The sequence below is a fragment of the Lontra canadensis genome, unplaced genomic scaffold (assembly GCF_010015895.1).
Source record: "Lontra canadensis isolate GAN:19392208 unplaced genomic scaffold, GSC_riverotter_1.0 scaffold7, whole genome shotgun sequence".
Lineage (NCBI taxonomy): Eukaryota > Metazoa > Chordata > Mammalia > Carnivora > Mustelidae > Lontra > Lontra canadensis.
The window spans coordinates 24074267-24096776 of record NW_022631001.1 but is presented as its reverse complement, the minus strand read 5'-3'; the positions used below and the strand labels follow the sequence as shown (position 1 = coordinate 24096776).

The 22510-nt window shown below is 42.0% G+C and overlaps 1 protein-coding gene across 5 annotated transcripts in view; it reads left to right on the top strand.

The window, feature by feature from the left end:
- Window positions 1-22510, top strand: part of POLD3 (DNA polymerase delta 3, accessory subunit) — a 117843-nt gene that overhangs the window by 56339 nt on the left and 38994 nt on the right. For 3 of the 5 annotated variants that reach the window (XM_032853080.1, XM_032853081.1, XM_032853078.1), the window contains exon 12: window positions 4996-6911. The exons of 1 other annotated variant lie outside the window; for it this stretch is intronic. In XM_032853080.1, the coding sequence (XP_032708971.1) occupies window positions 4996-5198 (203 nt within the window). In that variant the 3' untranslated portion in view covers window positions 5199-6911. Of the gene's footprint in view, window positions 1-4995; window positions 6912-13308; window positions 13551-22510 lie in introns of those variants that run through there. One more of the 5 variants, XM_032853079.1, reaches the window with a different exon arrangement.

Sequence of the window (22510 nt, the reverse complement as noted above, 5' to 3'; positions counted from 1 at the left end):
TCCAAATCTAGAATTAGAATTATTACCATAGAGAGGCTTCATAATCACTTACAGAGCAGGGCACCTCACACTTGAGTGTGCATGTGACTCACCCCCAAATGAGACTGAGCTGCTTGTCTGGCACACACTTGGAGTAGCAGAGTGTAGAGGAGACTACAATTAAAGTCAGATCATGGGAGCTTGTTTGGGCCATATGCTGTAGGAATGTGCTTTGAGATCTTGGATGAAAGTCACATCACCTCTGGTGGGGAGTTTCTTGATCTATGGAATGGATGTAAAATACCCATTTTTGCCTGTATGTGGCTTTGTTAAGATACAGGTGAGGTAATATTTAAAAACACTTTCGGGGCACCTGGGTGGTTCGGTTGAGCATCTGACTCTTGATTTTGGCTCAGGTCATGATCTCAGGGTCATAAGATCAAGCCTGGCTTCAGGTTCCCTGTTTAGTGGAGAGTCTGCTTGAGATTCTTTCCCTTCTGCCCTTTCCCCTGCTTGCACTTGCTCACTCTCCATGTCTGTCTGTGTTTCTCTCAAATAAATAAATAAATAAATCTTAAAAACAACAACAATAATAACACACTTTCAAGGTGGAAACCATAATACTAACTTAAAATGTTACAGACATTGAGAAACTTTTAGTTTTTTATAGGGGTTGTTTTATACATTTAAACAGTGGAAAAGAAGCCCCCACAGATGCTTAGACTCTGAAGAGAGTGTAAGAATCTTCTTGGTATTTTGTCCCATTTGTTCTACAGAGGAGTTTGACTAATCCACATCACTTCCTTTATGTTGCCTGTTGGTAAGTCATGTTAGATAAAAGCACGTGCTTTCTATGGTGACCTAGAGGGGAATGAGAATTTAGGTTTTGAGTTATAGGTTGATTCCTTCAGCCATTGTTTAACCTTGCCCTCCCCTTCCACAGTTGACCCACGCTTCTGTGGGGCTTTCACGCTTGAAGCTGGAGGGGATGCTCTAGTCCTGGTGCTGCCCTTTTGTGTTTAGAAAGAGTTGTGGGCTTAGATTTGTAAACCCCTTGTTAGTTGGATAGCCTGTAATTGTAGTTTCTCCCTTCCTGCGGCACTTGCTCTCTTAAAGAAGTATTTTTTTCCCTTTCTTGATTTTCCTTTTCTGGTTCAAACTTTGATCTTAAAAAGATTGATCATCTCTGAAGAATCCACTTTTCCTATGATATGTGGTTGTTAGAACTAGTGTGAACTCCATCTCATTGTTCCTCACCTCCCACTCTTCTGAAAAGGCCTGTGCCATTTTAATTGTAGCATATGATCGGGGAATAAAATTCCTTACATGTGGAAATTTGTCTTTTCAGTGCCAGAATTTTTTGTGAGCCTATGAATTCCAGACTTTGAGAAGGGTTGGTTTTTTGTTTTTTTATTCTGTTTTGTTTTGTTTGCTTTCAGTCTTTTAATAGTGTACTGTAAAGCATTTTGGTTTGACTATTGATGATATATATATTTACTGTTGAAGTTCTTTTTCTTTTTTTTTTTTTCTTTTAAATTCAAGAGGACAAAAGCATCACCACTAGTTTTTTCCTCCTTCTACCCCAAAAGAAAATGTCAGATATATCATTGTGAGCATTCACTGGGAGTTTGTGGCTAATTACCTATTGCTTTGTTCAAAACACAGCACTCACGTTTGGGCCAGGTATGGGATGTGGGGTTTTTGTACTCCTGTCTCCAGACAGGACTATTAAGAGCCTTGGATGCAGCAGTGAAAACTGCTCTCATAGCACTTTTTTTTTTTTTTTTTAAGGTTTTTAGTCCAAGCTCAACCTAATGAATCTTGGCTCTTGTTACCAACAAAGGAGTTGTGTTTTCCTTTCTCTTTTTGGACTCTTCCAGCGTACCAGCACAGGAGGTTTGCCCAATCCTGTGCTGGATCAGAGTTGGTATGGGGGTTTTAAAAACTGGTCTTTCTCTTTCTTTGACTTTGCTGCGGAAACTGGGGAGTTGAGCCCCTGAGATAAATTTGGGGTAGACTTCTAGATGAGGTGGATTTCTAAGAGCAAAACATTGTTTGAGTAGAGAATAATAATTCTGATGTTGCCCATGTAACCTTGGTGGGTCAGAACAGTTGCATGTTACTCAGTTAAAATAAAGGTTCTGTATTTTTTATATTGAAATCTCCTTTGTCCCGTAATTTGAAATAACTACAGCTTTGAATATAGAAATCCTTCTTACAGCTCGTGAGGTATACCAAGTGTGCTGCTTAAGAAATTTTGTTGGTGTTGCCCTGACTGGTTTTTAACTTCCTCAAGCAGTGCATTGCACAGAATTGGCAATGAGACAACCAGTGGTTTCAGTAATAAGTAATGAAATAATGAGCTAATTGATGTTGGAGTTCAATATTATAGACCTGCCATTCGAATACAAAATATAGCTTTTGAAGGAGCAAGTCTTATACCACCAACTAATAGTAAGTTGTCTCTTTTTTAGATCTGCATGTGACTCTTCAGACTTTCCTAATTTGAGATATTGAGTAAATAGGAGCTCATAAGTTTGTTCCAATAATCCAGTTACATAATGCTTTTCAGTTTTCCTATGAGATGGTGGTGGTATTCAGGGATCATAATTGCTGAACTAATAGGTATGCCATGGGAATTCCCTAAGTATCTTAGAGTAACATTTCTCAAACTTGACTGAGTATATGCATTACCTGAGGATCTTGCTAAAAATCAAATTTTGATTCAGTAAGCCCTCAGGCAGGACTTGACATTCTGCATTTCTAGTAAACTCATGGGAGAGTCTCATGTACTCGTCTGTGGAGCACAATTGAGTAGTAAGGCCTTTGAGAACACTTAATATATATGTTTAAAGCTTATCAGTGTTTTTAGCCTTTAAGTTGACAGGAATCAGCAAAGTGAATTCTAGGCTCTTGAAAGTAATGACAAATCATAGGAGTTCTTGAGGAGGAACCATTAATTATGCAACCTCAATGGCATTAGATGGCTGTGGAGAAGGGATGCTCCACTGGCCACAGCCAGCTGACCTCCAGCATGGCTTTCCCATCGTAAGGGGAGAAAAATAGCATGGGCGGGTACTTGCCTAAGATTACTAGGTGCATCTGCACCTTCTGTGAGGTGGTGTTGTCCCCATTTTACAGGGGAGGAAAGAGCACTGATTGTCAAAGTATGGTCAGGAGACTAGCATTCCCTGGGAACATGTTAGAAAAGCACATTCTCAGGTCTATTCCTGATTTATTGAATCTGAAACTGGAAATTGAGCCCAGCAATCTGTTTGAACAAGCCCTGCAGGGGATCCTGATGCACACCAAAAGTTTGAGAACATGTCAGTGGCAGACTAGATGGTAGAATGCAGATCTGTTTGATTCCAAGCCACTACCTCTGGAACAGTTTGACTAATATATTTTATTAGAAAGAACAATCAGTAATTAAGTGCTTAAAACTATTATTGTTCTTGGTGCACCTGGGTGCTCAGTGGGTTAAGCCTCTGCCTTCGGCTTAGGTTATGATCTCAGGGTCCTGGGATCAAGGCCCACATCAGGCTCTCTGCTTAGCGGGGAGCCTGCTTCCCCCACCCCCACCCCCACCTGCCTCTCTGCCTACTTGTGATCTCTGTTGTCAAATAAATAAATTAAATCTTTAAAAAATAAAAACTATTATTGTTCTTTAATGGGAAAAATACCTTTCACTTCAATCGCTTATACATTTATTATCATATTAGGTTACTGTGTTCAGCGAAGAGGAGAGGTTTTCCTTTACTATTTCTCTTCATCCTCCTGCTGCAACCAGGAAGGCTGAGAAAGAATTTAGACAGTCATACAGCTGGTTTTACAGCTGCTGCAGCTCTCTCTAGTCACAGGAGGGTGGCATTGTGCTGTTTCTCGTGTTTGGTTTGTGCGCCTCAGTAATACTGAAGAGACGCTCATCAGCTCTGTGACATCGTTGTCAGAAGTTAGTGCCTGTGCCTGTGCTTTCTTCAGCTGCTTTGTACTGACTGCTCACTTTTCAAAGTTTCCATTGGGAAGAGATCAGTGAATATTATTGGTATAAGAGAAGGCAAAATATGCCTTTGGCTGATAGGAAGTTAAGAGAATTGGTAACTTTGTTTCTCATTTTATCACTGTCCTTACTTAAAACGATAAAGTTTGTCACTGGAGGCAGTTATCATCATGATGGAGACCACTACTAAGTCTTGAGTCATTCGGAACTAAGAACTGAACAGCTGAGTAATCTACATTTCTTTGTACTTAGGATATGCGGAGTGAATGATATACCAGGATAGAGCTAGCCAGGAGGGTCTAACTGTGAGCCTTGTTGGACAGGATGGGGACTGGCAAATAGAGCAGAGATTAGGGCTAGGGAAACCAACAATGGAAATAGGTAGGCACTGTTGGGTCAGGGAAGTGAGGATGAAGAAGTTAGTCAAAGCACGGAGGTAGAAGTAGGTGTTTGAGATACAGACAGTTCCAGGGCAGAGTTTAGGAAGTTAGCTAGCCTAGACTAAGGACCCAAATGCAGAATTCGGGTAATCAAATGATAAGGGCCCATTAAAAGGCATAGCACGTAGCATGACACAGTAATGTTGAATGTTGATTCTGAGCCCCAGCTAGAGTCTGTGTGAGCTCAGGATACAGACTTCCCACCTGTGGCCAGATGTGATCTCCCAGTGGAAGAAAGCTTCAGGACTAGGTGAGCACACCTGCCTTGATCAGAGGATCTAAGAGAACCAGAGGGAACAAGACATCTCATTCTTTCTTTTTTTTTTTTTTAAAGATTAATTTACTTATTTGACAGAGATTACAAGTAGGCAGAGGCAGGCAGAGAGGGAAGCAGGCTCCCCGCTGAGCAGAGAGCCCAATGTGGGGCTCGATCCCAGGACCCTGAGACCACCATCTGAGCTGAAGGCAGAGGCCCAACCCACTGAGCCACCCAGGCACCCAACATCTCATTCTCTTAATTGTAGTGTTCTAAATGACTCGACCCATTCCTATCCCATTTTTTCCTTATTCTGCCAGTGACTGAAAAAGTCTACGAGAGTGAATCCTGCACAGATAGTGAAGAGGAGCTTAACATGAAGACCTCCTCCGTACACAGACCCTCCACTATGACTGTGAAAAAAGAACCCAAAGAAGAACGAAAGGGCCCAAAGAAAGGGACTGCTGCTCTGGGCAAAGCCAACAGACAAGTATCCATTACTGGCTTCTTCCAGAAGAAGTGAACTGCCATCTCTGTTAAGTCAGAGACATGGAGTGGTCAGAGGAGAAGACCAAGGCAGAGAGACTCTCACTTACTGTGTAAGTTCATCCTGTGCCTGACCTTGCCTATATCAAAAGACTTCTTCCATCCTGTGAGGTTTATACTGTTTCTGGTTTTTAACCAAAGGGAAAGCACCTGGAAGCAAGAGGCAAAAGAATATTTAAGAAGCTGTTATGTTCTAAGGACATTTTCTTAAGCACAATCTTTGACCTGTTCTGGAGAAGAATCCGCTCCAAAAATAAATTGGAACAGGTTTGGGAATTATCACTGAAGCCATTTAGTTGCTAATTCATTGGGCCCTACACACCCTGTGCCCTGAGCACTTACGGCTCAGGTAGTATTCCTCCGTGTTCCTTTGCCTTCAGTGAACTTGTGTGGGTCTTCATTTATCCCTGAATTTTACAGGACGTGTTTACCACTCCCTCTACAATCCCTTCCCCACTACTGTACTTCTGTGTGAAGCCATTTTCTGTAAGTCTTTTAAATCTTGGTTGGACTAAAGGCTGAAACAAAAATCTCCCTGTAATCCTCTAATCCTCTCTTCCTCTGTTAGAAAGTACACGGACTCCTGGCTACAGACCAGCACATTGCTTGTGTTCTCCCCCTTTCACAAAAGCTCTCTGGACCTTCACTCGCAATTAGTAGGTAGGGAAAAGCCTGAGGCAGAGCACAAATAGAAATATAATGATATATTCGACTCCACCAGAAATGACTTAGTGTCCACCCTGATGGCAGTGGAGGCCTCGCCATGTTGCTGACACACGGCGCGCTTTACACTGCTTTTGAGCTTTGTCTCCTCCCCGCTCCCAATCTCAGTACCTGGAGAATGAACGCCAGCCAATGAAATGGAGGCTGAAAAGAGAAATCCCTTTCCACGTGCAGGGTACAATAGTCAAGAAAAATTTCTCCTTCCCGAGGAACCTGAATGTGCAGAAACATCAATTTTCCAGGAATGTAATGAGGAAGAGATAAAGCGCACATTTTTATACAGATGTTGCTCATCTGTATTTTTAACCCTCCCATTTGCCTAAAAATACAAGCTAGCCAAGAAAAGATGAAGAAACTGAGTTGTTAGGACTAAACAGCAAGTAAAACATTTTCATTTGTTACTTATGGAAAATCATCTAGTCCTGTGATAACTTTTGAGCACTTTCCATTATGGCTGGATAGTGAGCTTGGTGGATGGAGGTGGTGGTGTAGTGAATCCTGCACAGTGAGTTCCGGGCAAAGGAACGCAGGCTCAGCTGCTGGCGTGGCTCACGACTGACAGACGAGGGATGTCTGACTTAGCCTGCGTATGTCGTGATGCAGTCAGCCGTCTGCTGTTTAAGGTTAGGACTTGGACTGACCTTGGATTAACGTGAACGTCTTTAGCAGCCGTCACCCGGGGTTTCCCAGCCAGGCACCGTGTGGACTTGATTGAGACCAGAAGTTTGGGAGATGAGTCCTGGCATTACGTCTAGGACTTGAGAAGGCAGAGGCTTTGTGTAGCAAGCAGAGTAAAGTTTGACATATTCCATAGCCCTTTCTTTTTAAAATGTAAAAGGATGGAAAGCCTCAACTTATCTTTACAAAAAAAACCTCTGGAGAGTGATCTCTTTTAGGTGGTTATTTTTGTCATTGCCTCTAGTCCTTTTTCTAAATAAGAATGGAAAATTAAAGAAAAAACAGTCTAGTTTTTTTTTGTTTTGTTTTGTTTTGTTTTGTTTTGTTTTATGCTGGGATCTCTCATAAAACTGAATTTTGAATTGGAAAATTCTTGGTGGTGGTCGGAGTTCCCCCTTTGAAATGATGATGCAAATCCTGTGATCACCATATCCAGTCCGCTGCCTAACCTCTGACCTGTCTACAAGGCTTGGGAAGGAGTGAAGTGGTGGCCTTTGTTTTTCCTTTTTATGCAAAACTCTACTGTGTTCTCCACAGGAGTTAAATAAATTTGAGAAGCTGTGTTAAAACAGTGCTTCAAACTGAATGTCTGCTGGAGCGGTTACTCAACAGGACAGCCGCAGTGTGCAGTCACCTCAACTCTGAATGGAGACAAGGCTGGTTTCCAGTTTATATTGTTAAAATTGCACACCCCGTAGTCTGAGATGAACAAGTTATTTGCTGCCTTCATCATTTTTCCAGCCCCATGGGAACTCTTAGTTTCAGCCAGACTCAATTTTTAGTTCGTTTCGGAGAAAATGTAGTCCTGATCTTGCACACTGTATTTGTTTGGCTTCATCACTTGCTAGCCATGTGACCTTGGGCACATTTCTAAGCCTCAGGTTCTTTGTCAAAATAGAGCTAAAATGAGGAACTCTGGATTTGTCAATACTGAAAAAATATGTATTTAAGTAGCATAAATTTGGTATACAGGTGGTAGGTAACGGGGTATCTGGGTGGCTTAGTTGTTCAGCGTCTGCCTTCAGCTCAGGTCATGATCGCAGGGTCTTGGGATCAAGTCCTGCGTCGAGTCCCGCATGGGGCTCCCTGCTCAGCGGGAACCCTGCTTCTTCCTCTCCCACTACCCCTGCTTGTGTTCCCTCTCTTGCTGTCTCTCTCTCTGTGTCAAATAAATAAATAAAATCTTAAAAAAAAAAATGTGGTAACACATAGGTGCTTTCCAAATGGTGGCTTCCTTCCTGATGTGAGAAATGATGGCAGCAGCTACCAGCTTTCTGAAATGTTGTCAAGGATATGAACCAGAGGTTAGACTCTTTCAGGGTCATCATTCTGGCTGTAAATGTGATCAAAGGGAGATGATGGTAATTGCCCTATTTTATTTTATTTTTTTAAAGATTTATTTTTTTGACAGAGAGAGATCACAAGTAGGCAGACAGGCAGGCAGAGAGAGAGAGATTGGAGGAAGCAGGCTCCGTGCTGAGCAGAGAGCCTGATGTGGGGCTCGATCCCAGGACCCTGAGATTCTGACCTGAGCTGAAGGCAGAGGCTTAACCCACTGAGCCACCCAGGCGCCCCGATAATTGCCCTATTTTATGAAACAGTTTCCAGAGTAGATACCTTTCTTTTGAAAGAAAGTGAGATTCCTTAGCTGTATATACTATTCATGAAAACATTTATGTGTATCTACTATATGTCAGGCCTCTGAGCTGGGCACAGGGGTATAGTAGAGTCCTATGCTTGTCCACAGGATCTAGTGGAAGAGACAAGCCAGTAAAATGACATAATGTCCTGTGGTAGAATGCAGTGACAAATAAGCACAGGCTTCTCTGAGACCTCAGGAGGGTGGACATTCTTTCTAGAAGAGAGAAAGCTAAGCAGATATTTGAAGGGTAAGTAGGATTTGACCAAGCAAAAAGGAATGAAAAAGATTTTCTAGGCAGAGGAGCATGACTTTGGGGGGAAATGGATGGCAGACTTTGGGAGTAAGAGGGAAATGTATTGAGAAATGAGGCTGGGGTCCTGCTGAGGAGTTGGGATTTTATTTGAAGACTAAGGGCCAACTGAAGAATTTTAAGAAGAGGAGTAACATTAGAAGTTGATTGTCATCTAAGAGGGCAGCTGGCATTTTCTTTGAGTTGGTATGTCATATAGTGAGTCTTTCTACCCATGCATGCATATTGTATCTTAGTTCTGGTACTATTAAAATTAAAGTTTTAGTGGGATTAGAGAAAAATGTCACCGTTAAAACGAGGCTGCTTCATTCTGGCAGCCAGTGTAGACAATTGCAGTATTTCCCTTCTCTTCCTCCATCAACACAGATTTCTCTGGCAGAAATAATTTCAGTTTTTTAAAAACTGATTTCAAAAACTGGGTAGTTCTCTGACACTCTCAAGGATCTCTGCCTCTACGCAGCTCCCTGAAAAGGGAGGGGTGGGGTGGGGGGTGAGTGGAACAGTTCTATCTCTTTTCTATCTTTGTTTCTCTAAGAAGACATTAGTTATTTTACAGGAGAGTGCTGAAGAGAAGGGCCATATAAGGAAACTAAATAGTTTTCTCCAGGACAAGAGTAGAATGAGTGCATAATAATGTATTTGCCAGAAACGTACTCTGTCAAGACTCGTTTTGGTAAACTGGTCTCCTTTCATTGGTTCCGGGATCTCAGTGTGCTGTAATGCAGCTTTTTACCACCATGAAACATTCTGGGGCTGCCTCGTTTTGTTGTGAGAAGACAGTATTGCTTTCTGAGTTATTGCCCTGGCGGCTCTGTAAATTAGCCCATGCTGTCACCATGCCCTCTCTGAAGGGCACATTGTACCCAAATGACTGCATTTAGGATTGACTCTTGCCACTCCCTGCTGCATGACACTTCTCACCACTTGTATCTGTGTCCAGTTTTGTGTGTGTGTGTTCTTAAGTGTGGGCCACCCACAAATTGCCACCCAGGCTCTTTAGCCAGAGAAACTTGGTAAGACTTCGGATCCAAACCCACCTTAATTCTAGAATTGCCCTTTCATTTCAAACTCTAAATATTGTCTGGCTCCCCCACACCATTCCCTCTTAATTCTGATTTGCTCTTGCCAGACTCCTTGTTTCTTAAGGCTTCACTTTGGCTTCTCCCCCCCCCCTTTTTTTTTTTTTCCTTAAATACTCAACAGTTCCTCATAGCTAGTCCTTCTTTGACTTCCTTCTTTTGGTCTTTCAGGCTTCCTTCAGGTTCTTTCACATCTTTTACTGGACTGCTCTTAAAGAATGGAAAAACCACATTGTTTAATAGCTGCTTTGGATCATTCAAACCCAAAGTGTTAAACAGCTGTTGAGTGCTAGTTATGTTTACTCCTGGATAAGATACTTTTGAGATTGTAGGAGCTCAGAGGTTACTGTTTTGGAATGGCAAGACATGCACACTAAGTAGCATTGTGTAGTAGTGGAGATGACACTTAGAGGAGTGGTAGACAAGGAGCTTAATAACTCAGAAAAGAACCAGGATAATCATAATGGGCAACATTTCATAGTCCTTTGTAAGAACAGCAAGATTTAACTCAAGACACAGGCTAAGGAAGGTTCACCATTTTAGCGGATTTTATTTAGTTGTTTGAATGTCACTCATCATTTGCATGGTCATGGTATAAGTAATCCATAATTAAATGAACATTTAGTGGAGTTATTTCTGTCCTATCTTAAGAATGAGGATTTTTGGGGTGCCTGGGTGGCTCAGTGGGTTAAAGCCTCTGCCTTTGGCTCAAGTCATGATCCCGGGGTCCTGGGATCGAGCCCCTCATCGGACTCTCTGCTCAGCAGGGAGCCTGCTTCCTCCCCTCTCTCTCTGCCTGCCTGCCTCTCTGCCTACTTGTGATCTGTCTGCCAAATAAATAAGTTAAAAAAAAAAAAGAATGAGGATTTTTTTGGTAAAGATTTTATTTATTTGGCAGAGAGAGTGAGCAAGAGAGAGAAGGAGCCAGGGGTAGGGGCAGAGGGAGAGGAATAAGCAGACTCCTTGCTGAGCAGGGAGCCCAACATGGGGCTCGATCCTGGGACTCTGGGATCATGACCTGAGCTGAAGGTAGATGCTTCACTGACTGAGCTACCCAGATGCCCCAAGAATGAGAAGGGAGCAGGTATCAAGGATTGTTCCCAAAGGCAGTTTATGGGATATATTTTGGATTAGTGTAAATTCACCTCAGTTTTGTGTGTGCTCAATTTTGGCATATGGAGGAAGCAGAGTTCTTTGATGGAAGCCAAACAAGTTGGGAGGCAGAGGAGTCTGGATTCAAACTCTAAGGCACTGACTTTAGGTAAGGTACTCATCCTCCAAGAACTTGTTTTCTCATCTTTATTTTTTACTTTTTTTTTTTTTTAAGATTTTCATTTATTTAACACACAGAGAGAGATCACAAGTAGGCAGAGAGGCAGGCAGAGAGAGGGAAGCAGGCTCCTTGCTGAGCAGAGAGCCTGATGTGGGGCTTGATCTCAGGACCCCAAGACCATGACCTGAGCTGAAGGCAGAGGCATAACCCTCTGAGCCACCCAGGTGCCCCTCATCTTTATTTATTTTTAGGAAGATTTTATTACTTATTTTAGAGGGAGCACTTCAGGGGTGGGAAGTGGGGCCAGGGGAAGAGGGAGAGAAAGACTCTCAAATGGACTCCATATTGGGTATGGATCCCAATGTGGGACTCGATCTCATGACCCTGAGATCATGACCTGAACTGAAATCAAGAGTTGGACATTCAACTGACTGAACCACCCAGGTGCCCCTACTCCTTTACAGTGAGCTACGACCTACCTTTAAAGGTTTTAAGTCTCTAATGCAATACTCCACAGGCAGCTCCCAGTATTTGGACATATATATATATATATTTTTTTTTTAAGATTTTATTTATTTATTTGTCAGAGACAGAGGGAGAGAGAGTGAGCGAGCACAGGCAGACAGAGAGGCAGGCAGAGGCAGAGGGAGAAGCAGGCTCCCCACCGAGCAAGGAGCCCGATGCGGGACTCGATCCCAGGACGCTGGGATCATGACCTGAGCCGAAGGCAGCCGCTTAACCAACTGAGCCACCCAGGCGTCCCTATTTGGACATATATTAAACATACAGAATAACTCACACTTTTGAGTACCTACTATGTGTCAGGCACTGTTCAAGTGTGTTAAGAAGTACTAGTACTAACTCTTTTTTTTTTTTTAAGATTTTATTTATTTATTTGATAGACAGAGACCATAAGTAGGCAGAGAGGCAGGCAGAGAGAGAAGGGGGGAAGCAGGCTCCCCGCTGAGCAGAGAGCCCGATATGGGGCTCGATCTCAGAATCCTGAGATCATGACCTGAGCTGATGGCAGAGGCTTAACCCACTGAGCCACCCAGGCACCCCAAGAAGTTAATACTCTTAATGCTCATATAACCCTATGAAATAGGTACTTTTATTCCATTTTTATACATGAGGAAACTGAGGCAGAAAAGTTAAGCAGCTTGTTCAGTCACAGAGTTAGCATGTGACACAGAGATAAGATATAAATCTTGACAATTTGGCTTCAGTGCCTCTAGTCTTAACCAATATTCTCTCTTGCTCTTGGCTCTATATTAGTTCACACTTTGATACTGGCCAGTGATGATTGATGTTCGCTTTCATAAGTGAAATTACAACTAGCTGTTCACTTCCCAGATTGTGAGATATGAAGGCGATCTTAATGTTTAACTCAACCACTCATCTGCTGCTCGAGTCCTCTCTCCAGTATCGCTGCCAAGTGGTCTTGAATCTATAAACAAAGATTCCATTATGCTCAGTATACCATGCTTAGTAAATTACCAAGTTAGATAAGTAGACTAATAAATGTTGAAGAATTTAAAGAGAGGCTGGAATAAGGTTTTCTGATTAATTTAAGATCACCAGGAAACTCTTCTAAATAGAAAATAGTTCTCTAAGCAATGCATTTAGTTGGTCTTGGTTTAAATTAAGAACACTGTTTTCCTTTGAAAAAAGATTGTCCAATTTGTGGCCTTGTCTTTGACTTAATCTTGTAAGAAAATCAAGAGGAAATTTGGCACTTTTTATCCTAGTGAAGCCATGCTGCAGGTTCACAGGTAGGGAAGTAGCCCCTGAACATTTGTTGCTCACTGATTGCACTGGGGTAGGACAAGGCAGTGTTTTCCATTTTGAATATCAAAACCAGGTTTGGGGCCCCTGGCTGGCTAAGTTGGAAGAGCATGGGACTCTTGATCTTGGAGTCATCAGTTCAAGCCCCACATTGGGTGTAGAGATTACTTAAAAACAAACAAACAAACAAACAAACAAACAGGTTTTTCCAAAAGATTTGTGAAGAACATATAAAGACAGCATAATCATGGTATTGTTTTATTCCCTCTGGGAGTGGGATGTACAAGAAGCTGAACCATTTTCCTGCAAACCATAAAGCCTGATATGAGTGTGTTTCCATTATATCTCTTAGTTATATTCTACCTATATATGGGGACTCTATCTTGTTTCATCCTTATGATAACCTGCAGAGTTTTTCTCTTCCTCATTTTGCAGAAAACAAGCCTAGTTTGCTTAGCTAGTATGCCCAGAATCTCTCAGTAAGGGAGTGAAGGGGGGCTAGAACCTAGGTCTTCAGACTTCACATTGTGTGACTTTTCTACCCCAATAAGAAGAATGTATTGGTCCACTCATAGTGTACTTTGAAAATGCTTACGGATTTGCGCAACAACCATGATGGCTGCTGTGAAAGAAGAGAAGCCCGTGACAAGTTCTTTGCCTTCCTGGGACAGACCATCATTGGAAAGGCAAGCATGTGCATGTTTGTGCATTTCATAGACTTTTGTTAAAAGTTTACTATGTGCCCAGCACTGTTGTGCTAGATGCTAGGGATACAAAGGTAAATTTTTTGCCCTCAAGGAATTTACTGTGTAGTGGAGGGAGAGATGTAGACAAGTAATTATAATGTGCTATGATACTAATATAATACTTGATAATTATTAATACTACTAATAATACTAATATAATAAGAATAATACTAATATACTTAAGAGTGCTTACCAAGGGGCAAAATTTGTGCAAGGTATCTAAATCCACTTTCTCTAATCCTTACAACACTTTCATTTACAAATGAAGTTAGGGAGTCTTAGAGAGTTACATGATTTGCCCAATAAGTGGCAGAGGTGAGAAGTGTCTTTCTTCCTTTTTAAAGATTTTATGTATTCATTTAGAGAGAGAGACTATGCCCATGAGCCTGGGAATGGGCAGAGGGAGAGACAATTTCCAGTAGACTGTGCTAAGCACGGGGCCCAGTGTGAGACTCAGTCACACAACCCTGAGATGAAATTGAGTCAGACGCCTTAGCCAGCTGAGCTGAGGTGCCCCTCTTTTTTCTTCTTTTAAAGACTTTATTTTAAAGTAATCTACATCTAACATGGGGCTCAAGCTTACAACCCTCAGATCAGGAGTTGAATGCTCCACCAACTAAACCAGCCAGGTACCCCACGATGGGCCGTTAGTAATAAATTTATAACAAAAAATTGGAGGAACTGAAATACTTGAATGACTGTGATTAGCAAACCTGTCTGGGAAGCTGAATCCTGGTCATAGAGGTGTGGGAGTGAACAAAAGGAATAAAATGAATTGCACCTTGAAAATCATCGATCCTAGATAGGGATGATTTTGCCACACTGACTCTTGGCTACGATATCCTAGTTCTATCCTTATATTAGGAATACCACGCCTGTGGACTATACATTAGGCTAGAGACAGGCTCTCTCTCCTCTGGTTGGCCTGGAGAGCCAGAATTTGAATGCTTAGGCTTTTTGACTTGGAGCCTGTCCGTCCTCTGTGTAAAGGGGGTATGTGCCCACAACTTGGTGTGGGCTGTTTGTGACTGCCTTAGGGATTAAGGATTCAGAGGACAAAGTGCTTAAACTGAGGTTTTTGAGAATAGGAGTTTGCCAGATGGGAAGTGAAGCACATCCCAGGCAGAAGGAACAGGACATGTAGGCACACAGGCATAAGGAAAGCATGGAGTGTTTAGAGATTATAAGTGGCTTAAAGAGAGGTGGTATAGTAGGCTATGAGGTCAAATTAGTGAGCGGAGGCCAGATCACAGAGGTCCTTGCTAAATAGTTTAGGGTCACTCTATAGACAATAGGAAGCCACTGAAGAATTTTAACTTTTCTGAATTGTACATTAGAAAAATCACCTTTTGTAGCTTGAAGAGAGAGTTACCTGTATAGAGGAGGTCATAAGTCAGAGCCAAGTTGCACCTGCATCTTGAAATAAAGCAAGCAGAAGAAAATAATAGGGAGTTGGATTTAGTTCACTTTTAGGCAAATGACTTTTTTTTTTTAAGATTGATTGATTGATTGATTGATTTGGCAGACCCAGATCACGAGTAGGCAGAGAGGCAGTCAGAGAGAGAGGAGGAAGCAGGCGCCCCACCGAGCAGAAAGCCCGATGCGGGGCTCGATCCCAGGACCCTGGGATCATGACCTGAGCCGAAGGCAGAGGCTTTAACCCACTGAGCCACCCAGGTGCCCCTAGGCAAATGACTTCTTAATTTCCATGGAAACTCAGGACAGGAATCGGGAGTAGCTTCATATTTGGAATGATTAGCCTTTTGCTGGGTCATCTCATGCTTGGAAATCCTCTGGCTCTTGCCTGAGCCATGGTCCTGGTTAAACCATGGAGATGGGATTGGTTCCACGGTTCCACTAAGGATACATGTAGGCCATTCTCTGACGCACAAACACAAACTCTGATTTAGACCTGGAACTTACTGCATCTCCCTGGAATTCTTTGGGCAAAAATGACCCATAGTTCCAGAATGGTCAGCTAAATTCATCCCAAGTCATATTTACTATACATTTATTCCATGCCACGTGCTTCCAATACTTTATGTTATTTAATGCTGATAATTTTATGAGATGTAGATAGCAGCCCAGTTTTGTGAATTAGGAAATGGAGTGGCAGAGAGGCTGCCCAGCTAGCGCATGGTAGACCTGAGTCTACCCCAGGGTCAGACTGGTGGCCTATCACTGTCCATTCTTGACCTGAGTTCTTTTCCAGTGGTTTAGAGCACAGTAAGCAGTATTACATATCACAATTAGAGTGCATATCATTCACTGAACAGCCATTATACTTGGGACTGGTCAGTAATATGCTTTTACTTCTAGCAGTGAGTTTTTTGCTGCAAACCCCAAAGCTCACCCCTAAAGTAAGGGAACAGCTATCCTGAATGCAGCTACATGAAGCCCCCTTACCCTTATTTAGAATTGTGCATAGCTCACAATATGAGTTATATGGCTTCCCAGCTTATAGAAGCAGCAGGGTAGCTGGAGACATTTGCTTTTTGCTATCAGGCAAGTGGTTATCACTTACTGGTTTTGTAGGAAGTACTTGGACTTTAAAATTGGACATACTAGGGGCACCTGGGTGGCTCAGTCTGTTAAGCATCCAACTGTTGATCTCAGCTTAGGTCTTAATTTCAGGATTGTGAGTTCAGGCCCCTCACTGGGCTCCATGCTGGGCATAGAGTGAGCGAGCATGCATACATACATACATACATAAAAATAAAGTTGAACAGACTGGAGCTCAGTTCCTGTTGACGACTTGTGTGACATCTACAAAGTCACTTAACTTCTCTGAGCCTCACTTCGCTCGTCTGGAAGATGAAGGTAATCGCTACCTCAAGATTGTTGTGAGGAGTAGAGATTGTAATGAAGTACCCAGTTTACAGTGTTTGGTCAGTAAATAAATGATAATGATGATTTTTTTCAAAGCAGTGCTTTGGGCTTTAACCTACGTGAGAAAAATGAGTTGTCATCTATTTTCAGTTGTCTTTTATTAGCGTGTCCACTTTATGTTATAGTCAACACATTTGAACTATCAAAACTAATGACAAAGCAAGGAGGAGGTACTAATGAATCCAGTGTTTTGGTGGGCTTCCCCGTGATTCTGCTCATCTGTCCCAAGTTCCCTCATGATCTCCAGTACCTTTCAGGTGGGCTGCCGTGTCATGCTGTACATCCTGGACTCTTCATTTCAACCACATTTCTACTTGAGACAGTTTAGAGGAAAGCCAGTGGTCTGAGTGTGTATTCTATTTCCCCAAGTACAGACATCAGGGGGCACCTTTATAAATGAAAAAATAAACAGATCTCCAGCAGGAAAGAGGCCTCCCTCTGCCTCCGCCAGTGATGTATGGGGTGCTCAGGCAGTAGTCATGCTTGGAGTTTGAGCCCATCTGTTTTCTCTGTTCACCTCCTGAGTACTGTCCCCTTGTGGTTTGCATCATTCCCAGAGACCAGCCAACTCCAAACCTCCTCTAGCCACTTGGTCAATAGCTGTCTTATTTAAACACACTCCCTCTCTTTGGGTGCCAGATGTGAAGTTTCAAGGCAGCAGAGGCCAGGCTGGCTAACGCTGTGACACCTGCTTTAGCAGGCAAGCCAGTCAGCTGCTGCTTCTGATGTTGTTGGCCCTTTTTCATGGACAGCATCAGGATTTCACCCCACCAAGCACACACACAGGCAGCTGAGGGAGCCTCATAAATTATGGTTTTGTTTGTTTACTCAGGGCAAGCAGCGTGGTGTAGTGGAAAGAGCCTTGCACTTTGAAGTAGAAAACATGGGTTTGAGTCCTCATTGGTTATGTGATTTTGTCTTCAGAGCACCTCTTTCTCTGTAGATTTATAGTGTCTGAGATGGTGATAAGTGCTATTTGTTTATCTGCTTATTGGCCATCTCTTCTACCACGATGTAAATTTCAGTAAGTCAGGGGCTGTCTTGGCCATCATTCTAACTCCAGCACCTAGGACAGTGCCTAGAACATAGTAGGTTCTTAGAAAATATTTATTGAGGGGCACCAGGGTGGCGCAGTTGGTTAAGCATTCAACTCTTGGTTTTGGCTCAGGCTGTGATCTTGGAGTGGTGATCTTGGTGGTGGGATCAAGCCCTGCTCTGTCTCCATGTTCAGCAGGGGGTCGTCTTGAGTTTTGTTTTTTTTTTTTCCTCCTTCCCTCTGCCTGACCCCTTGTGTATGTGCACTCTCTCTCTCTCAAATAAGTAAATAAATCTTTAAAAATGATATTTATTGGGGTGCATGGATGGCTCAGTTGGTTAAGCATCTGCCTTTGGCTCAGGTCATGATCCGGGGTCCTGGGATCAAGCCCCACATTGGGCTCCCTGCTCAGTGGGAAATCTGCTTCTCCCTCTCCCTCTGCCTGCCTCTTCTCCTACTTGTGCACTTTCTTGCTCTCTTTCTCTCCTTGTCAAATAAATAAATAAAATCTTTAAATAATAATAATATTTATTGAATGAACTCTGAATATAAATAATAATATTTATTGGTGAACTCTGAAACTACATTGTCTCCCTACTGGCCATGCGATCCTTGAAAAGTCTTATCTTCTCTGGGCCTTAGTTTTGTCAGCTGTAAAATGAAGGCATTAGATCTCTGTTCCTGGCGCTCTAAGATAATAAGGATTTGCTCATTTAACAAATTATTTCAGGTCTCTATTCTGGGCACTCTGCTAAGCCCTGAAAATATAGTCACGAACAAGTCAGAAACAGAACTGCACTCATGAGGTTTTGAAAGGGAGAGGCAACCAAATAAGTAATGGGGTAAACATGTATTTAAGGACCATTGTGATAAGCCTTACAAAGGATCTACAGAGGGCACTGCAAGAGGATTTAATTAATAGGGAGAACCTAATAATAGGGAGAACCAGTCATGCTGGGGGAAGATGACCTGATGAAAGTGACATTTAAGCTCTGATTCTACAGTTCAGTAGGGAAAAGGAGTATGGGATTTCAGCCAGAAGGAAGGGCTTATGTGAAAACCCTGGGAAAAAGTGTGGCTGGAACAATGACCAATAAGGAGGTTGTGCCCAAGATGAAGCTAGAGAGGTAGGCTGGGCTAGACTATTGGGACCTTTGTGGCTGTGGTAAGGATTTTGTCATTCTAAAGGCAAAGGGAAGCCAGTAAAGATAATTCCTATCAGTATGGAGCGCTCACTAGTACAGACAAAAAGGAAAGTTGGATCCCCTCCTTATGTGTCTGTCCAGTGTGATAGGGCAGATAGTACTCCATTGTGTAGATGAAGAAAGGGAGATTAAGTGATCTTGCAAGTCACAGGTAGAGCTTAGTCTTTGAAATTTTGTCCACATCTTTCAATACTCTTCCACGTTTAGAGAATTCAGAGCTTTTCTCCCCCTCTCAAATCCTCCAAATGGCTAATTTTAGACCTAAATATCTTGTTAATAACTCTCATCTGAAAATTATAAGCAACTTTTAAGCAAGTCTGATAGAGACAAATTTCTCCTGAGCAATTTCTCCTGCTTACATTTTGGGGAACTACAACCAAATTTTTGATGCATTTTTAGTTGTCCTTAGGAAGGATTTCTAGGAACAGGGTTATTGTGTCAAAGGATGTAAGTAAGTTCTTAACTCTTGACACATACTGCCTGATTGCCCACCCCCCGCCAGGTTGTACCAATTTTGATGCTCATCATCAGTACATGAAAATGACTTTTTCAGTGCTTCAAATAATGACTCTCTCACTGCTTCAAGCCAATCTAATTTCTTAAGCAAAGCTAAATAAAGCTGAGTTTCCAGTTGTTTTGTTCATTTGGAGACAGGAAATTCAACTAGGCTTTTGCAGTATTAATTGGGGGAAGAAGGTGAAGCTAGAGAGATAGCACCCAAGAGAAGCAGGAAACTCCCAGAGGCCTAAGAAGAAGCCAGAAAGTACCTCCTGTGAAGTCTGATCATTCACTGACACAAGGCACTCTTTTGTGTGTACAGTTGGTGCTGTTCACAACTTGGTGTGGTTCCTGGGGACATAAGTAAGGTCTCTAAAGCTGCTTAAAAACACCGAGAAAGAAGAAACTCTTTTCCAGCATAAGCTGAGTTGGTGGAAAGAGCAACAATGAGTTACAACGACCAGCAGAATCAAGAGAGTATCAGCATGGGCTTTGTTAGCTCTGCAAGTGGGAATGCAGACCTAAGAATCAGAGATCTTGGTAGCATCATGGGCCTGGAACTTTATCTCCCTACAATGCCTTGCACAGAGTAGGTGCTCTGGGAGTGTTTCAGAGCCAAGCTAACAGTAATTTGCTGTTAATTCAGATATTTGATATGCAAAGCAATGGAAATGAAGATTAGGGCATGGTTCACGTCCCCACAGATCTTCCAATCTAGTGATGGTTAACCAAAAGTTATAAGCAATTACAAAATAATAAGAGGAGGTGTAGGAGAGGAGAAGTACGGGGTACCATAGAAGTATATAGCAGGGACCCCCCATGTCTAGCCTTAGTGGATATAGTAGGATATAGGGTAACTTCAATGAAGACAGGGCTGTATATACCTTATTCATTGTTGTATCCCAGTACCTGCTATATGAGGGGTGCCCCATAAACATTTGATGAATGAATCAACAAAGGAATGAATGAATGAAGTGCTGTCTAAATTGGTAAGCCCAGTGGAGGATGGGAATAATGTTTCATACAGAGATAAAGGCAAGGTAAAGGCCTGGATAGATTAAGAAAGTAGGTTGATGCAGCTGAAGCTAAGTCAAGGGAACACAGAGTAACAAGATTCAAGGGTGAAGAGGTCAAAGGAAGTCAGGCTAAGGAGGATCTTCTAAGGCCTGTAAGGGACTTTGGATTTTTTTGTAAGAGGAAACAAGAAACCAAGGTAAGTTACTGAGCAAGGAAGTGATATAGTCAGATGACAGAGCTAACAGTAGTTAGTTATTACATGTCAGCCATATGCTAGAGACTTTATACATAATATCTCTTATTTTCACAACAACCCTGCAAGGTAGATGTAATCCCCTATTCTATAGATGAGATAATGTGGCCTACCTAAAGTCGAATAGCACATCTGGGATTGAAATCAAGGCCTGTGTATTCTTTCCACTAGATCCCACTGCCTCCCTACTGCTTGATAGTCTCACTTTCATTTCTTGTGAAAATGCCTTCCTCTGGTCCTTGACTCCAAGAACACCAACCTTTAGCTAGGCATGTGAGTAGCTGGTTAGGACAATCCAAAGCCTACAGATTATGCCACTGCTGCTGAATTTGTGCGATGGTGAGAACTTATCGCTTCAAGTATGATTCTTCACCTGTCTGTGTTCAATCATATCTGCCCCATACAGATTTTAGCACATTATACCATAACCACAGTAATAACACAGCAGTCATTTGTGGAGCTTCTGCAAAGTGCAGGCACTATCAGGAATTCATATATATATATTTTTTTTTTCATCTTAATAACAATATTTTGAGGTAGCTATAATTAACATGATTTTGACATGAAAAAATTGAGGCCAAGAGAGGTTAAGTGACTTGCCCAAGATCACACAGTTAAAAAATGATTAGAGGGTCATGAAGAGTAAATGATACTAAATTAGCTCTTATGCCACAAACAACTATAAAATTGGATACAACATATGAAATAATTGTCTTCAGATGTTGGACAACAGAGTAGGAATATGATCCCTAATAGAAATAAAAGAAATGATGTACCTCATTATCAACCAATTTGGAAGCATTTTCTAGGTCCCGATGCAGGGATTTGCTAGGATGAGGAAACAAATCAGAGTTCAGGATTATTGAGGCAGGTGAAATTTGCAGGGCAGGGTTTCAGAAGCTGGTATAGAAAAGGAGCTCCAAAATATGCATCGGTGTCCCCTGTACATAGATAGGTAGATAATCCACAGGGCCAAGCAGAGAACAACTACTGGAGAACCATGAGCTAAACAACTACTACTATATGCAGAAAACTGGGGTATGTTTGAGTTATAACTAGCCAGAATGTGGAGATCTCTTAGAGTATTCCACGCATCCAGTAGAACTCTCAGAAATTCCAAGCCTTAAAGGCAGGTCTAATCTAGCCCTGGAGTAAAGGCGACTCTAGGAATACCCTAACAGGCTTTAAAACTGTCCTCAAAAGGATCAGGTTCATCCACAACTAAATGATCTGCCTGCCAGAGCAAAACTCAGCATCCCATTAAGGAAGACAACAAAATCCCCACCCAACAATGTAGCATCCGTAGTGTCTAGCACAAAATATATTAATAGACATGCAAAGAAGCAGAAAAATGTGACTCATAATCAGAAAAATAATTTAGTAGAAATAGAGCCATATGTAACATTAATGTTTGCAGTTAACAGACAGCTTAAATTAGTTATAAACATGTTCAGGGCATTAGAGAAAAGTATAAACATAATGAGGGAGAATAAGGAATCTCAACAGGGAACCAAAAATTATCCGAAAAGAATTAAATAGAAATTATAGAACTGGAAAATATAATAATTTTTGAAAAATTCAGTGTGTAGGGCACCTTGGTGGCTCAGTTGGTTAAGCCTCCTACTCTTGATTTCAGCTCAGGTCATGATCTCAGTCCTGGATAGAGCCCCGCATTGGGCTCCGCACTCAGTAGGGAATCTGCTTGTCTCCCTCTCCCTTTGCCCATTCCCCACACTCACACCCAATCTCTATCTAAAATACATATTTTTTAAAAATTCACTGCTTGATCTGCAATCACAATCACAATCCCAGCAAGTTATTTTGTGAACATAGACAAACCAATTCTAAAGTTTATATGGAGAGGTAGAAGATCTCCAGAATAGCTAACACAATATTGAAGGAGAAGAACAAAGTTCAGAGTCACTACCTGACTTGAAGACTTATTATAAAGCTGTAGTAATCATGACAATGTGATGTTGGTGAAAGAATAGATCAATGAAACAGCATAGAGAGCCCCATAGTAGACCCATATAACTATAGTCCATTGATTACCGATACAGGAGCACATGCAATACTATGGAGCAAAGATAGTCTTTTCAACAAATGATGATGGAACAGCTGGACATTCACATGGGAGAAAAGAATCTAGACACAG